This window comes from Rhinoderma darwinii, chromosome 4 (genome assembly GCF_050947455.1).
Source record: "Rhinoderma darwinii isolate aRhiDar2 chromosome 4, aRhiDar2.hap1, whole genome shotgun sequence".
In the NCBI taxonomy this organism is placed as follows: domain Eukaryota; kingdom Metazoa; phylum Chordata; class Amphibia; order Anura; family Rhinodermatidae; genus Rhinoderma; species Rhinoderma darwinii.
In genome coordinates, this window is record NC_134690.1 from 294865031 (window position 1) to 294883657 (window position 18627).

The 18627-nt window shown below is 40.7% G+C and overlaps 2 protein-coding genes across 3 annotated transcripts in view; both read left to right on the forward strand.

The window, feature by feature from the left end:
* The window catches only part of FH (fumarate hydratase), an 87048-nt gene that overhangs the window by 12811 nt on the left and 55610 nt on the right, over positions 1–18627 (forward strand). For both annotated transcript variants that reach the window (XM_075862606.1, XM_075862605.1), the window contains exons 4-6: positions 3550–3726; positions 5435–5617; positions 11446–11611. In XM_075862606.1, the coding sequence (XP_075718721.1) occupies positions 3550–3726; positions 5435–5617; positions 11446–11611 (526 nt within the window). The remainder of the gene's footprint in view (positions 1–3549; positions 3727–5434; positions 5618–11445; positions 11612–18627) is intronic.
* On the forward strand, positions 11618–14917 carry LOC142759896 (uncharacterized). Its single transcript, XM_075862607.1, has 3 exons — positions 11618–13721; positions 13815–13954; positions 14346–14917. Exons 1-3 carry the CDS (start codon positions 13647–13649, stop codon positions 14791–14793), a joined length of 663 nt encoding a protein of 220 aa, XP_075718722.1. The 5' UTR covers positions 11618–13646; the 3' UTR covers positions 14794–14917.

The following is an 18627-nucleotide window of genomic DNA, read 5'->3' on the forward strand; positions in this document are numbered from 1 at the left end:
GGATTTCTTCGGAATTCCTGTTAAGGACAGGAGCGTTTTGGCGAAGCCATTGTAGTCCCAGCAGGATTGGGTTAATAGCCTTAGGAAGAACATAGAAGGCTATTTGTAATTCAGTGAGTAAGTGGGCAGAGTTCCTCTAAGTCCAGGTTGTGCTGGGATTGGTTTGGAGCATTATTCCTGGTGCGCGCTCTGGCCCTTTAAGTCCCAGGACGAGCGCGTGCACCCCACGGTCACAGGCCGGAGGAGAGAGCAGAAAGTGCCGGCGTCCCTGGGGAAGGAGATGCCGATGGGGATCCAGTGTCTTGCGACGGCCGGTAGACGGGGAATGCAGGCGCTCAACGTCCGTGGGCATTACAATGAGAAACCTTACTGTGTCATGATTTTGGTGCCACAGTGCTTTACTGTCTTCACAGTGTACTGTGGCTTGAATTCAGTGTTCGGGGGTCGTCTGAAATAGTCTGCGGCCACTAGACACAAAAATAACAATTTTGCTTTTATCAGTCCACAAAATGTCGCGCCATTTGTCTTTGAGCCAGTCAATGTGTTCCTTGGCTAATTTTAACCTATTCAGGACATTTGTCTTTTTGTAGTTCCCCGTTTCCTTCTGCGTCTTTCAGGCTTGGATTGACACTTCAAGGCATTTTGAGATCGTTTTAGCTGAGCAGCCTATAATTTTCTACACTTCTCTATGATTTTCCCTCTCCAATCAACTTTTTAAATAGAGTTTTTCATCAGAACAATGTTTGGAACGACCCATTTCCCCCAGTATTTTATAAGGAAATTAACTATAACCAACATGCAACATTTGCCACCCTCCTATCTTTTAAATACGGGCTAAAATTGACATGTGTTCCACAGAATTAATTTCACTAATTTAACTCCTCACTGCTATTATTTTGAACAAGCCCCTTTCAATGAATAATTAAAGTACGGAGTATGAGCGGCATGCGTATCCTAATTGTTTGGTCGTCTTTTTTTTTTTTTTTTTTCTACTACACTTTAAAGTACATTTTATTTGCTATGTAGAAACATCACTTCTATCAAAAATATTGATTTATCAGGTTAATGATGTTGAGCTGCTATTATTATTTATTATTATTATTACTATATATATATTAACACTACTGTATATATTGATTTATTTCTCCGAGACTTTGCAAAGACCTTACAGGGTCCACACATGAAATCACTGTCCTCTGCGTATAGAACAATGCGAAAGTTCTCAGATCCGCATAATCTAATTACCTGGGCAAAGGGTTCTCATATTAAGTCTAAAACTAGAGGGGAAAGAGGGCACCCCTGACTGGTGTCAATAGATATGTTCTATGAGCCAGACAGCCAGACAAAGTTCCTGCACTATAGACCTCTGCAGTAGGACCATTATAGAGGGACAGCAAAGCCTGAAGAAATGGGCCAGTTAATCCAAACTTAAGCATGGCTGCCTCCAGGAAGCCCCAGCTTACCCCGTCAAATGCCTTTTCAGCATCTAAAGACTGGAAAACACCTGGGGCATCCCATCCTGAGACACCCGCTAGCTGAACCAGGTCAATAAACCGTCTTGAGTTTGATTCCCAGCCATGAAGCATACTTGATCTAAATCCATTAGACTATCCACTACTGTAGAAAGTCTCCTCGCCAAAACCAACACAAACTTTAAGGTCCCCGTTTAACACTGATTGGGCGGTAATTTTCCAGAGCGGATCCTTTCCTTCTTTCCGAATTGTATCAACTCTAGCTTCTAACGTTTATTTGAAGGAGTGACCACCCCCCCCCCCTGCACAAGTGATTGAAGAGATTGGTAAGGTATGGTGACAATATTGTAGTGAATTCTTTATAATATTCAACTCTATAGTCGTCCGGCCCAGGAGATTTTGCATTCTTCAGTGATCTAATTGCCTCTTCCACTTCTTGGATCGTAATCTCTTGATTTTAGCTACGCTTGCTTTCTCTCATCCAAGGCTTGAGGGTTTAAACACTCTAAAAAATCGTCAAATAAGAACACTGGATGGATATTCAATATCACTATTGGTGTTAAGGTTATATAATTTGAAATAGTAGATATCATTAGAGACTTCTATCTGCCCACTACTATCGGTTAGTTTCTCAATAGTCCTTGACAGCTTTTTCTGTTTAATCGTTTGCTTAATAATCTACGTGGTTTATCACCTATAACATACATATGTGCTTTGGCGTATCTTACGTTAGACTATACTCATTCACAATTGCGGTGATATATATATATATATGTGTGTGTGTGTGTGTAAAAGGAAAAAAAAATTCTTGACAACTATCAGAAAATATATTTTACTTGTTTCTGATAAACTTTATTAAACTTTCTTTTTTTTTTTTCACTGTTGGACTTTACAATGCGATCTACTGATCTCTTTCATAATGCTTCGGTATGCTCCGTATACCAAAGCTTTATTGCCTGTCAGCATAGGCCATCAATATCTGATCGGTGGCAGTCCGACTACCCTCCGCCGATTTTAGCTTTTTAAAAGGGGCCACGACACTCGTGCAAGCGCTTCTCTCCCTTCATTCCTTACATGCTCGTACTGTGAATTGCCGACAAACTTGTAGCAGGGGTTCACAGTATTACAGCCTTCTCTCAGTCAAGTGAATGGGAGAAGACAATAATACTGTAAAGCGCTTCTACACGTGTGTGTGTCTGGTGATTCACAGTACAAGCAGTGACCGTAATAAAGGAGAAGCAATCAGCTGATCGGCTGGGGTGCCATTAGTTGGATTTCCAACTATCAGATATTGATGGCCTATCCATCAATTTTTGATGACTTTAAGCATGTGTGTTCACCTCGGCACATTTACATACGTGGAGGCAGTAAAGGCTATTGTATTGAATCAGCAGGTGGCCCTATGCGAACATTATTCTTGGAATATCTAGTGATCTAAATCTTATTACAAAAAAGTTGTATATTTTGGGGGTTGGATTTTATAGTAAACAAGGTTTCTTTTTGTGACTGGCTTTAAGAAACGCACACACTGTGATGGCTGATATTCCTCTTAATTCAGCTCCAGATAATGCATCATGATAAACTTACTCTATCAGCCAAAGTAGAGAGTTACTACAAAGAACTTGTTCTAGAGGCTTGCGAATTACAACCAGTCAACCAGCTAGTAGTGTAAAAATGACCTGCCGTTTTAGTTGACTGTGATGGCATCACTAAGATAGCAATGCATCTGAAAAAAGGGCTGTGCCAGGGAGCGGCCAAGCAATGACCGGCAGGAGCAGTGTCCCTCACGTATCTGGATGGCAACTGGGGGAAGCCAATTCAGTGTAGAGGTGGAGTGTACAGAGGAGTTTGGTGAGAGAATTAGTACTTGTGAAGTGAAGGAGAATAATATCTCTAGTGTATGACAAGTATTGGTTTAGTGAATTGAACATTCTGTAATCAGATTAGTACTGGACATTATACAGTTTACAATAAAAAAAAAACTATTTAAATTAAAGAAGTTTTTAAATGTTGTTTCTGAGGTTCTACTTCGTTCATCTGCAGATTGACTATCCCTGGTAATTTTTCCCCACTTTAGGTTGCTGCTGGTAAACTGGATGATCATTTTCCACTGGCTGTATGGCAAACTGGCTCTGGAACACAGACCAACATGAATGTAAATGAAGTAATAAGTAACCGGGCCATTGAAATGATGGGTGGAAATCTTGGAAGCAAAGATCCTGTGCACCCTAATGATCATGTTAACAAAAGCCAGGTATGTGCTTGTAAATTGTTATTGCTATTAAAATAAAATAATTTTGTCTTTCATCCCTTAATGACCAGCCTATTTTTAAACCTTAATGATTGAGCTGTTTTTTTGCGTTTTTTTCCATCGTCTCGTTCCAAGAGCTATAACTTTTTGTTTTTATTATTTTTGCGTCGACATAGTTGTATATTGTTTTTTGCGGGACAAGTTGTATTTTTCAATAGCACCATTTTGGGGTACATATTTATTAACTCTTAACGTTTTTGGGGGGTAATGGAAAAAACCCCATACATTTCTCCACTCTTTTTTGCGTCTTAGATTTAGGCCGTTTACGGTGTGGTATAAATAACATAACTTTATTCAGTGGGTCATTATGATTGTGGCGATACCAAATTTATATAGATTTTGTATGTTTTACTACTTTCACACAGTAAAATCACTTTTTTCAAAATTATTTGTTTTTGTGTTTGCCATGTTTTAAGAGCCATAATTATTTTATTTTTACGCCGATGCAGCTTATGAGGGCTTGTTTTTGCGGGACAGCTTCTAGTTTTTATTGGTACCATTTTGGAGTACATGTGACTTTTTGATCACTTTTTATCAAATTTTTTTGAAGGCAGGATGAAGAGAAAACCGCAATTCTGGCATTGTTTTATATTTTATTTTTTACGGCGTTCACCGTGCGGGTTGAATAACGTAATCACATTATACGTGGGGTCGTTATGGACGCAGCGATACCAAATATGTGTAATTTTTTTTTTAATTGTTGTTTTTTCATATTAAAGTATTTTATAAGGGGGAAAAAATAGTAGGTTTTTTTTTATTTTTTATTTGGAGTTTTTATTTATTACCTTTTTATTAAACTTTTTGATAACTTATTTTTAGTCCCACTAGGGGACTTCACTATGCGATCTTCTGATCACTTTTATAATACACTGCAATTATTCTGTATTGCAGTGTATTATTGCACCCTCCCTCCAAAACCACATGGATGTGGCGGTCGCTATTGAGCGCCGCATCTAAGGCTGGGTTCACACGAGCATGTTACGTCCGTAAAGGACGGAACGTATTTCGGCCGCAAGTCGCGGACCAAACACACTGCAGGGAGCCGGGCTCCTAGTATCATAGTTATGTACGATGCTAGGAGACCCTGCCTCTCCGTGGAACTACTGTCCCATACTGAAAACATGATTACAGTACGGGACAGTTGTCCTGCAGCAAGGCAGGGACTCCTAGCAATGTACATAACTGCTGCTAGGCGCCCGGCTCCCTGCAGTGTGTTCGGTCCGGGACTTGCGGCCGAAATACGTTCCGTCCTTTACGGACGTAACATGCTCGTGTGAACCCAGCCTAAGGGGGTTAAACGGGCGAGATAGATGTTGAAATCGATAACGCCCGTTAGTACAGGTGTCGGGCTGTCTTTAGACCGCCCAACACCCTCTTTAGCTGGTACAGAACACCAGTGACGGGCTTATGTCAGAGCGCCGTGAAAAGGCGTATTGGCGGTCGTTAAGGGGTTAAGCATTAGGTCTACCTTTTAATTTATTGATGTACAATTGATTATGATTGAAACAATTGAACTCCATACATAGGAGGGGTGAGAGGGGCCAAAAATTTAGGATACGTTGCTTCATGCATCGGTGCTTGTTTTTAGGTTCTTTGACATTTTGAGGCACAATTCTTTCCTTTCTGATATTCTATTAATTTATTTTCTTAGAGCTCCAATGATACTTTTCCCACAGCGATGCATATTGCTGCTGCCAAAGAAGTTAATGAAGTTCTGTTACCTGGATTGAAAAAGCTTCATGATGCTTTAGAAAGAAAATCAAAAGAATTTGCAAGTATTATTAAGATTGGCCGTACCCACACGCAGGATGCTGTGCCGCTTACTTTGGGACAGGTATAGAGAAACTGCAAAGTTGTATTGAAAATGAAGTTGTTAAGAATCCTGAATATATATAAATGTTGAACTTGCCTACCAAGTGAGATGGGTTTTAATTAAAGCATTTAATAACGAATACATATGTATCAATCTTGCAAGTCATAGTTCACCCACTATAATTTCTCAACAGATCTGCCAAAGTAAAACTGTTTTACAGTACAGTATACAAAAAACAAACATGCATGTGTACTTCTGACAGATTTATGACATCTGTTTTTATATAGAAAAATACACACACACACCTTCGGCTGAAGCACGTACAGACAGGTGCAGTTCAAAGTACCTATAAAGCAACAACTATAGTGTGTACTTTACCGCTCTGAAAGCTTATGTTAGCACAAAAACATCCAGTCTCCTCAGATAAGGGTATGTTCACACGACCGTGTCCATAACGGCTGAAATTACGGGGATGTTTTCAGGAGAAAACATCCCCGTAATTTCAGCCGTAACGGCATGTGCAGGCGCTTGAACGCCGCGTCGATTACGGACGTAATTGACGCTGCTTTTCATTGGAGTCCATGAATAACTGCTCCAATTACGCCCCAAGAAGTGACAGGTCACTTCTTTGACGCGGGCGTCTATTTACGCGCCGTCTTTTGACAGCGGCGCGTAAATATACGCCTCGTGTGAACAGACAAACGTCAGCCCATTGCTTTCAATGGGCAGATGTTTGTCAACGCTATCGAGGCGCATTTTTCGGACGTAATTAGTGTGTGTGAACATACCCTAACAGTATTGTCGAGTTGTACAAGTAGGCATCCACCTGCATAGCTCTATGTGATTCCAATGGGACTTGTAGTTCCACATGATCAATTTCAAAGAGATGTAATAAGACATTATAGGAGATTGATATAGAGCAGCACTGCAGGATAGTTGTTTCAAATTGGAATGGTTTTAATTATGCTCACAAGGTTTAAAATATAAAACCAGCGTATCAAAAAAGTAGCATGCGGCACGCCAAGCAATCAGGGCGACTCAGGGTTTTGCCTTTCCGGCTTCTTCCAGGGCATACGTAATGTGTCAAGTTCACTCCTATTTAACTAGCTGCTCCACAGGATACAAATGAAACAATATTTGGAAAAACACCTGTTACAAATCAATCGCAAGTGCGTATGTTTAATTTTTTTTTATTTTTTCCAAAACACCCACAAAGTATGTCACATTTAAAAAAGATTATATTGGTCATAATTGTTCATACAATACAATATTGATCTAAAAAATGTTTCTTACCAAGCTTTCCTCAATTTATAAATGCAATTATATAAAAAAAATAATTATCTATGTATATATGTTCAGTTAGCAGTTTGCATCTATGGATTGTAGATTACAAATTGCATATAAGCAGTTAGGCTCTGTTCACCTCTGCATTGGGGTCCCGTTCTGACGTTCCGTCTGAGCTTTCCGTCAGAACTGGACCCTGAACAGAGACAAACTGATAACAGAGGTTTCCGTTTCCATCAACATTGATTTCAATGGTGACAGATCTGGTGCCCGTGGTTTCCATTTGTCTCTGTTGTGCACCGGACCCGTCGGTTTGCCGGAAGCAATAGTGTAGTGGACTATACAGAGATTGCTTTATTTTATTTTTTTTAATTTATTTAGTTCATCTTCTTACCCCCTCCTTTTTAACATATAGAGCTATGCTGGTAATCTAGTTTTAAGTTTTGTTTGAGCTCCCAATTTATACTCCCATCTTTTATATCGTGCAAAAAGTTTCCCTATAGTATTCTATAGATACTACCTGATGCCCATGTGTCATGTAGATGCAAAAATTAGTAAGCTGCATCCTCAATATAATTTTTATTTTATATTTTTAATGATTCATTTTTTTTATTTTATTTATAGTTTTCAATTTAGTTTTGTTTTCTTAATTTTTTACCTCATCAATACCCACTTTAACTTGTTAAATTTGATTAGAACTCCTGTTCAGTGTAGGCAAGGCGTGACCTAAGTTATGTGACCAGCGTGACACTAATTATACAGATGTCTGGTATCTTGGGCCCTGGCCTCTTCCATTGCGATCTGCAGGACAGCTTGAATTAAAACTTGGTCTGCTGATAAGGCTTCCAAGCAATCCCTGGCTGTTCCCCTTTTCTGGATCCTGTCACTTTGGAACTAGATTGGAAAAAAAACTCAGAGGCTACTGGTGGCAATAGCATCCACCTACCTCAAAACAGGGTTAAGTGGGCCACTCCTGTCATAAAGGTGGGTACTCATTTCTTGTCCTTTTCGTGGTTTCTCCAACACTGTCCTCCAGACCACAGTCTAACCTTGATCAGAAGACAAAACCCTTAAGGCTTGCACCTCCTGGCGACCCCCCCCCCCCCCAACCTCAATCCGCAAAGACCGGAGCTGTTAAGCCTACTTCCGCCTAAATGTGCACCCCTGCTCGATTCAGTTCGAGTGGGGGGCAGGCTTCTCCATTTCAAGGACGTCTGGCTCTCACACATTTCGGACGCCTATGTTCATGAAGTAGTATCCTCTGAATACAAAATAGTTACAAGCCTTACTCCCGAGCTGTGTTGTTTTTTTTAAATCCGCTGTACCCCTGTGGCCACCTTCTTCTTCTTCTTTTTTTTTTTTTTTTTTTGGCCCATCCAGGAGTTTAAGAGTTTCACTACATATGTCGGGTTCTGTCATATGGAATCCCTTCGACCTGTCATCGCTTCCAAATGGAGACTTTCTCTCAACAGTGGACATCAAGGACACATATGTGCATGTTCTGATTTGCCAGATTCGCCAGTGCTTCCTGTGCTTTGCAGTGCTGTCCCATCATTACCAATTTGTGTCGCCTTCCTTCGGCTTGGCCACATCTCCGAAAGCCTTTACGAAGTATCTATTGGTCGTGATGGTACTCTTCTGGACCAGGGGAGTGTCTGTGACCCCATACCTGGATGACATTTTGATAAATTCCCCCTCCAGAAAGGACAAACAGACTGCATTCCGAAAACAGACGCAGGGCGTCCAGAATGATCTGGTTTGATTTTCAGCCAAATCTTGCCTTATTCCTTTCCCAGCAAATCATATTCCTTGGTGTGGCCTTTGACACTTTGTCTGTGATAGTCGTTCTGGAAGAAATAAGACTACCGGTCCTTCAGGATGGGATTTGCTTGTTACGGACAGCTGCTCCGACTTCACTCTGCCTCTGCAAGAGTGTTTTTGGAACCATGGTGGCCTCGTTGGAGACCATTCTCTTTGCACAGTTTCACACTGGTGAGTTTGCTGGCCAATCAAGCACAGTGATACTTTGGTTATTAAACCAGGTATTGGTAGTTTTGGCTATGTGGGCAAGTGTCTCCATAAAGCTTGTCCGCAGAGGGAAGCATGTAGAGCTGGAAAATTTCCTGGTAGACGGCTGCGCTGACTCTGGACTTGCTATAACACAGTGGACCAACACCAGCAGATGACATGGCTCCCCAAACCATCACGGACTGTGGAAACTTCCCACTGGAACGCAAGCAACTTGGATTGATGTCTCTCCGCTCTTCCTCCAGACTCTGGGACCTTGATTTCCAAATGAAATTAAAAATTTACTGTCATCTGAAAACAGGACTTTGGACCACTGAGCAACAGTGTTGGCCTACTGTGTTATATCAAGTCCAGAGTCAACACAACCGTCTACCAGGACATTTTAGAGCAATTCATGCTTCCCTCTGCTGACAAGCTTTATGGAGATGCTGATTTCATTTTCCGGCAGGACTTGGCACCTGCCCACACTGCCAAAAGTACCAATACCTGGTTTATTGACCACAGTATCACGGTGCTTGATTGGCCAGCAAACTCGCCTGACCTAAACCTCATAGAGAATATATGGGGTATTGTCAAGAGGAAGATGAGGGACACCAGACCAAACAATGCAGATGAGCTGATGGCTCAAAGCAACCTGGGCTTCCATAACACCTCAGCAGTGCCACGGGCTGATCGCCTCCGTGCAACGCCGCATTGATGAAGTAATTCATGCAAAAGAAGCCCCGACCAAGTATTGAGGACATATACTGTACATACTTTTCAGTAGGCCAACATTTCTGTATTAAAAATAATTTTTGAAATTGGGCTTATATAAAAGTCTAATTTTCTGAGACACAAAATTTTGGGTTTTCATTAACTGTCAGCCATAATTAACATTAAAAAAAAAATGCTGGAAATTGAGCACTCTGTGTGTAATGAATCTATATAATATGAGTTTCACTTTTTAAAATCAAAATACTGATGTAAATTAACTCTTTGATATTCTAATTCATTGAGAAGGACTAGTTGTTTTTGTGTTTATTTTATATCCTTGCATTTATACTTTTATTTTTATTTTATTTATTTTTTAAGTGGAATGATGGGGAAGAATTTATTTTTATTGAGATCAATATTCTACTGTATAAGCCATTATGATCTTTTTATAATTTTTTTTAAACATCGCATACGTTATAGAGGGTGATAAACTCAGGATTATGGAGTGAACAAGTAACTGGAAATGGTGTTTTGAAAACAGTCGTACACACTTGCGATTGACTTCTAAGGCCCAGTTCACACTGAGTTTTTTTTACATGTTTTTTTGACGCGGAAAACGCGCCAAAAGAGTCCGAAAATGCCTCCAATTGCTTTCAATGGGAGCCGGAGGCTGTTTTTTCTTGCGAGCAGAAAAAATCCCTCGCGGGAAAAAAGTGATATGCCCTATCTTCGGACGTTTTACGTCTCTGACCTCCCATTGATATCAACAATGGGAGGCAGAGAAAGCGTGTTTCGTGGCATTTTTGCCCGTGGCGCTCAATGGGCGTGAGCGAAAAACGTGGCAAACGGCTTGCAGGCAGATCAAAATCTGCCTTAAAATTCAAAAAACTCTGTGTGAACATAGCCTAATAGGTGTTTTTCCAAATATTTTTACATTTGTATCCCGTGGAGCAGCTAGTTTAATAGGAGTGAACTTGGCATGTCACATATGCCCTGAAAGAAGCCGGAAAGGCAAAACCCTGGGTCGCCCTGGTTACTTGGCGTGCAGCATGCTTCTACATTTTTGATATGCTTTGTTTTATATTTTAACCTTGTTTGCATATTTAAAGCCATTCCAATTTGAAACCACGTTCCAGCAGTGCTGCTCTATATACCCTTGATCTCCTATAAGGTCTTATTACATTTCTTTGGGAGTGAAGATTGTGTGGAACTAAAAGTTCCATTGGAGCCATATAGAGCAATGTATTACCCTGATCGGAACAACGGTTATCTGAGGAGACTGGATGGTTTTCTGCTAACACAGCCTGTCAGAGCGGTAATTCTAATTATCTGTTTTTATGTCTATAGAGAGTCCATTTAAAATGTAACCCCTATATCATACATTTTCTGGTGGTTTTTTTCTTTTTATTTTCGTGTGGAAACATTCAATAAGCTGCTTATAGTTTTATATGGACGGTATCTGCCGAAGATTAGAAAAATGTGTATTGGTAATCCTAATCTTGGTTTGGCTTCACACATTCTTAATTAAAAAAAAAAAATAACCTGGACAGTTTCTTTTCTTTTTTTCAAATTAACTATTTACATGCTAAATAGGCTTGGCCTGCAAGAAGATAAATATTTTGATTTTGTATACATGATGACCTGTAAGTTTGTGTTTTTTTTTGATTGTTGTTTTTTACTGTTTGCATCTTTCTGTACCAACATGCTTATCCCCTTTTTGAGTGGTACAAAGATGGAGCACTAATCTTGGGATAGTTGATGAGTAGGTAGAAAAAGTTGCAAAGGATATTAATTGTATATGTTATGGTAGGCCCTACAATATATGTACATTCTTTGTTTTTCAGGAGTTTAGTGCCTATGTTCAACAGATAAAATACGGGATTGCTAGAATTGAAGCTGCCCTACCAAGAGTCTATGAATTGGCAGCTGGTGGCACGGCAGTTGGAACTGGTTTAAATACTAGAATTGGATTTGCTGAAAAAGTTGCTGCCAAAGTTTCCGAATATACAGGTAATACTTGAATTTTTATTTTTTTTAATTATTTTTTTGGGCTGGGTTTTTTATGTTGAGAATTTGACATTTTACTATTAAAATAGATACCTTTTTTAATCATGGCACAACCTCTGCATAAGCAGCTGGGCGTTGCGTAGACATAATGCTCATCGCGCGGGCGCAATGGCTGTAATACGTATCTGCAGCCCTGCTCGAGCGGCGGAGATGAGAGAAACATCTTTGCCGTTAACCCCTTGAATGCCACATTCAAACGAAAATGAGAAGTAGGGGACCCCTACCTTTGATCGCATAACAGGGAATCCCTGTGATGCAATCGAGTGACAAGACCTTTTATGGCCAGACTACCCAGGGTCTGTTGAAGGACCCCAGGGCTGTCTGACTGTATTTCCTATTTTTAAGACATGCTTAGTTATGCCCTATCCGTAGACTGGCTAATCTACTGGCGTAGAAAAATAAAACAAAAACACCAAAATGAAACATTCCCCTATGGGGTAAAAAAAATAAAAAAAAAAAAATATGTGCACATAAGTACACATTTTTTACAATTAATAAACTTTGTACAATTAGAAGTTCCAAAACATAAAATATACATATATTTGGTATCGCCAGAACCGTAGCAACCTATACAACAAATTTATAACACAATTTTATGATTTTTGGTGTATGCTGTGAAAAAAAAAAAAAAAAACTGCAGTGGAACTGCATATTTAAGTAAGAAACACACAGGAGTTGAACTCTCCTCTCTCCTGCTCATCCTCTTACTGGGTGTGAGCTGCAGGCTCTTCCTCTCCTTGAGTAATATAGGGCTGGGCTCACCCTCTAAAAAGACATGTAATGGAAGCATTTGTAAAGCTTCTTCTAGAGAGGAAGCAGGGCAACAGAAGGATCTGACTATACAAGCTATGACCGGGAGGGATAGGAGCTGCAGCAGAAAGGACATGTCCCCTGACCTGACAGACTGCTCTAATTGCTGTGCTATATTTTCTTCAATCAATGGGGAGATCTCTAGAAATAACTTTTTACCGTTATTTTTGAAGATTAGCTCATATCGGCCAAACCAGAGACTCCTCCCACAGCAAAAGAGAAACCATCTTTACAGAGATGGAGTCTCTCTTTCTGCTGGAGGGGTCTCTGTTTTTTTTAGTTGATAAGAGGTAATTTGAATTCTTCTTCCCCAAGAAGCGTTACCTGTAAATAAGTATCCATACACCCGCTGGATCTCTTTAATTAGAGATTATTACCCCCACCACCCGAATTACCATATTTTTAGTGTGGGCCATTTAAATATTTGTAAAAAGTTACAATGTCCCCACCTTAGAGCTATCTCAACTTTTCCTTATAACAGAGGTACTCCTTGTCTCAACAGTTTTGTTGCTGGAAGTACACCCAGACCCTTGTCTACTGGTGATTCGGACAGTTTTATTATCTGTAGGACATATGAAACATACAGATTATATTGTACTCCGATGCATAATTTAAAATTTTATTTTCTTTGAATTTTGATAACCTGGTGGATTCCCAAACATTGTGCGTCAGATTGAACTATTACTGTTTAACATTTAGGCTACATGCACACGACCATTGTTTTAGTCTGTCTGTCTGTCTGTGTGTGTGTGTTCGTGTGTGTTCAGTTTTTTTTTTTTTCTGGATAGCACACTGACCCATTTATTTCTATGCACACTACCGCGTTTTTCATGGCTCCGTGTGGGGGTTGTTGGAAAGGGCCGCAAAACCCAGAGCAGGTTTTGCCCATTCAAGTCTATGGCGACATGAAAACCGTGAATGGCACATGAAAACCATCCGTGATTTGCGAATGAGTTGCTAGTCGTCGATGAATTCCCCATTCAGCAAATTTCAGAGGTCTATACACTACACAGAAGTGCCTCCTAGAAACTGCAGTGACCTCATCCAGGAGCAAATTCATGTCACGGCCAATGGATGTGGAGCACCTCCTCACACTGGTAGAGAATCGTCCCATCGTTTGAGACAAGCGGCGGGACGAATATCAGGACTTGATCCATAAGGATCGCTCATGGGAGGAGGTCACAAAAGAACTGCTCCCGCAGGAGTAGGTTACACGGATTCACTGCGCAGTAGAACAAGCTTGGTAAGTTTCGCCATTGATGTCACTAAATTGATATTTAAGTAATTGCCCCCCTTTTTTATTTTTATTTTATTTTTTTGTGTATTTATTTCTAAGACTGTCAAGACACGATTTAACTCATATTGTGACCAAGAACTCTCAGAGAAGGGAAAAAGCAGCGACAGACGCTTCACCAAGCCACCGTGTGTTTACACGCAGAAGCTGCGGTTTCTCCGTGATGTCATGGATGTAGGCCAGTAAGTTTGTGTATTGCTTAGTTTTGTATTTAGTGTTCAGTATTTGTTGCACTATGGTACATAGCATATTTCCATACAGGCATTTTTAACCTGTCCAGTACAGTTGTTTGTTTTTTTAGGGCCTACTGCTGTAATGGGGCTATAATAGGTGCCACATACAACAATGGTACATGGCATATTGTCTTTCCATATGGTCATTTTTAACTTGTTGAATACTATTTTTTTGAGTGCCTACTGACTTGATGGGGCTATGCTAGATGCAATGAACACCCATGGTACATAGCATATTTTAATATATACTGAAATTAATTGAAGATCATACAGTATGTATTCAAGACCGTTTTAAAGCTGAATTATTAATTTTTTTTTCCTCTTCACACCAACATCACAGGACAATCTGGAGGAGCCAGGGGAATACTCTGATGAGACTCAACTGGACTCTAGGCCTGCGGAAACTAGATCTCCAGCCAATCCTATTTCCTTGCCTAGCAATATGGAAGAAGTCTCCACCTCCTCGGGCACTTCTGCAGAGGTGTACCTCCCTGCCCATTCCGGTGTGTCTGCTCTGTCGGGTGTTGTTGAAGTCTTTGCCTCCGACAGTGATCCACAGGAGCTATAGCAAGCAGTGGCGTTTTTTCACTACAGGGCAGGGGGGCCAGCTCCATCAGGGTCATTCACCTCCACCCAAGCGGGCATCTGTATTTAGGCAGTCTGAGAGCCCCATTCCTCTTTTTTCCCAGGACAGGTCTTTTACGTGCACTTACTCATGTACCAACCCCATCCTTTTCCAGGGCAGCTTACCCTGGGTCCTACTTTCATCAGTACCGAAGACTGGGTAGGACGTGGGGAGGGAAATAGCGGTGCACCACCAGTCCCACTCAGGAGCTCTTTGATTTGTATCGTTATTTTTTTGTTTTTTTTCCATTTTATTCTTGTTTAGTTTGGCGTTACATAAATCTTTTAATAACAGTTTATTATGTTTGTTTTATTTCCCATCATCTTGATTGTTGTGTTGAGAATGAGGGGTAAATTTAACATTACAGTAAAAGGGCAAGTAGATGAGATTTTACAAATTTCATCCACATGCTGAAGTGTGTTTGATGTGAGTGTACATGTGCTGTATGTTTAAAGCCAGTTAGGTCCTCGTGTGTGTGTGCATAAGCCACACGAATATATATATGTGTGTGGCTTATGCCTGAAAAACAAAGAGAACACACACTTTTTTTTTTGTTCAATTTTTAGCAACTTTGCAAACTTTTTTTTTTTTGTCACTTTTTTTTCTTTAACACTTTATTATGATTGTCTTAAAAATGTATAATGAGAGATTACAGATTTCTGCCCACAGTAAAAGTTTAAAAAAAATAAAACCTAAAAAAAATAAAATATTAAAAGCCTACGTCAAGAGTTCTCATTCCCTTGCGAGTCCCTGCACTAAACTAACTAAAGAAACTAAAAACAGTCCTGAACCAAATTGTCTGCCACCGTGGATAGCATCGAACTGCCATGGAAACGCTCCCGCAGGTGACCTAATTTAGTCGAAGTAGCGTTCCTAGATGGACATTCCTGATGCTACAGGTCTCTAATGGTGGGTCTAATCATGAGGAATGGCTGATTGCATTACGTGCTGTTCCAGATCAACATCCATTGCAGTATCATGAATCCGAAGATAGTTGTGGAGGATCATACTGGCTTCAATAACCACCTTTACATTATCTGAAATACTCTAAAGGGAGGTATGGAATACCCGCCACTTGCTGCAGAGACTCCCAAAAGCACACTCAACATAAGGTCTCGTGTAGGTGAGGCGGTAGTTTAAAGATGTGCCTCCGGTCATTCAAAAACCGCCGAGGGAATGGGGTGGGGGGTGTAAATCCGAAACCTTCATCTGCCACAAATGACACCAGCATTGCAATGCGGACCGTGTTTGCGGACATTCGAAATGGATGCTGATGAGACACGGACCACAAAAAGGACAACTGATTGTATTTTGCGACCTGTAAACAAACTGTTGTGTGCGTGCAGCCTAAATGTACTGTTACACGGACCGACATGGGCCGTGTAAACTAGCACCGATCAACGAGACAGCTCGTTTGCTCCTATCACACGGAGCAATGATTGGATATGTAGAGGGACGAGCGCTAGTTACTACGATTGCTCGTCCCCATACGTTCCCATGATGTCTGCAGCACATCTTACTGATTGCACAGGGAGATGTGCTGCCATAAACTATTATTTTTAATTCCGTATTAAAGAGCAGATCAGCCAATGAAAGTGCGTTTGCTCATTCATCGGCTGATCGTTGCCCTGATCGTTTGTATGAACACTTGTTTGCCTGATCATTGTCTCGTGTAATAGGGCCTTTAGACAGCGTAAACTTAGACCAGGCAGTCAGAAGAAGCTGAGAATTTTCACATTTTTTTTTAAAGATTTTAAAAAGCGATTACAGGAAGGAAGAGTAGGGTAAGGAATATAACTATTTCAGGTAGTCTACGGGACACAGGTTGCACGGCCAGAAATCACGGTCATGGCAAAAGTCGCCGTGAAGCCACAGCCTATAACTACGCTATATATCAATATATATGAGAGAGATCGATATTATAGATAACCGTAATCTTCAATTGTGTGACACCCAAAAAAATAAAATGTGTTTAGATAGATATATCATGATTATATCTAAACAGTCTTTATTTGTAGGACCCAAAAAAAAAATTCTATTATTTCTATCCACCTCCTATCAAATATTTTGGTGTATTGTAGGGTTCCAGTCTTGGGCTACATGGTGACTTTGGCTACGACATGTCCTGTAGCCTGCATTGCAAGTAATAAGTCAATGTGGTTGTGTCGTGACAAGCAATTTGCTGCGACATGACAGTTGTAAGAAATCCAAACTTAAGTCGCGGTTACTTGTAGGTCGCAACGCGACCACATTGACCTTTATTACTTGCGGTGTAAGCTATGGGACATGGCGATATTTGGCCGTGCAACCTATGTTGCGGCCAAATTACCATCTAGCCCCAGCCTTAGGCCTTATTCACACGGACATGTCAGTTTTGCGTCCGCAAAAAACACTGCGTTTTGCGCGCGCCAAAGGTCCGTGTGGCATCCGCATATGGTGTGCGGCTGCATGATTTTCGCGCAGCCGGCATCATTATGACACTCTGGTGCTTTTTTGTTTTCATTCATTTATTTTACTACTGTAGCGCGCGGCACCCGGAAGTGCTTCCGTGTGCCGTGCGCGATTTGCACGCACCCATTGACTTCAATGGGTGCGTGCTGCGTGAAACACGGGCAAATATAGGACATGTCGTGAGTTTTATGCAGCGCACAAATTCACTGACAGTCTGAACGGCCTCATTCATTAACATAGGTCTGTGCGACGCCCGTGAAAATCACACGCATAGCACGGACGTATAACACGTTCGTGTGCATAAGGCCTTAGGGTGATTTTTACATGTGGCAGATTCGCTGCAGATTTTACACTCTGATTTGCGCTGGTAAAGTCTGCAGTGGATGACCGTAAAAGGGCAAGTAGATGAGATTTTACAAATTTCATCCACATGCTGAAGACCTTTTAGGGTATGTTCACATTCTTAGCAGAATACGTCTGAAAATACGGAGCTGTTTTCAAGCGAAAACAGCTCCTGATTTTTGGACTTGTTTTGCAGTGTATTTTACGGCCGTTATTGGAGCTGTTTTTTAATGGAGTCCATGAAAAACTGCCACAAAAATGTCCCAAGAAGTGTCCTGCACTTCTTTTTCGCAGGCGTCTTTTTACGCGCCATATTTTGACAGTGACGTGTAAAATTAAGCCTCTTGGGAACAGAACACCGTAAATCCCATTGCAATCAATGGGCAGATGTTTGGAGGCGTAATGTTTCAGTTTTTTCAGGCGTAATTCGAGGCGTAAACGGCCCGAATTACGTCTGAAACCACTGCGTGTGAACATACCCTTACATTGCAGTTTTTCAAATCTCTGATATATCATTAAATAAATATCTTTGGGGGGGTCTAATTTCCTAAAAATAATAATTTTGGGGTGTTAACATTATTATGGCAATTCATGAAGACCTGTAATAGTCGTATCAGGGGCGTAGCTAAAGGCTCATGGGCCCTGGTGCAAAAGTTCTTCTTGGGCCCCCCCCAAATTTATTCTCGTGGTCGATGGTCCGCAGCTTTCAGCTGCATCAATGGGCCTCCTAAGTAACTCAATGATGCAATACTAGCAGCCAGAGGCATCAATAAGGTCTTAAAATATCAGGGGCTACATATATATATATATATATATATATAACCGCACATCTATAGCACTACGACCCTATAGATATTGATAGGATTAGATACATTGGCTCAGCAGACAATATCACACATGATAGGCTTAGATACAGGGCCCATTCGCTGACATTGCGGCTCCAGCACTGGACCCCGGAAACGTAAGTATAAGAATTGTTTTACAAATTCTTTTTGGGTTTGTTTTTTTTTACAGGTTTGGATGTTGGACTAATTCAGATGTTGGACTACTTTGATGGCGCCATTTTTTTATTCTCAATAAAATGGTTAATGAGGGTTCTGTGTTTTTTTGTTTTTATTTCAATAAAAATATTTTTTCTGTATATTTGTATTTTTTTTAAACTTTATTACTACCGCCTTCATAATTGTCGCCCCCACACAACCCT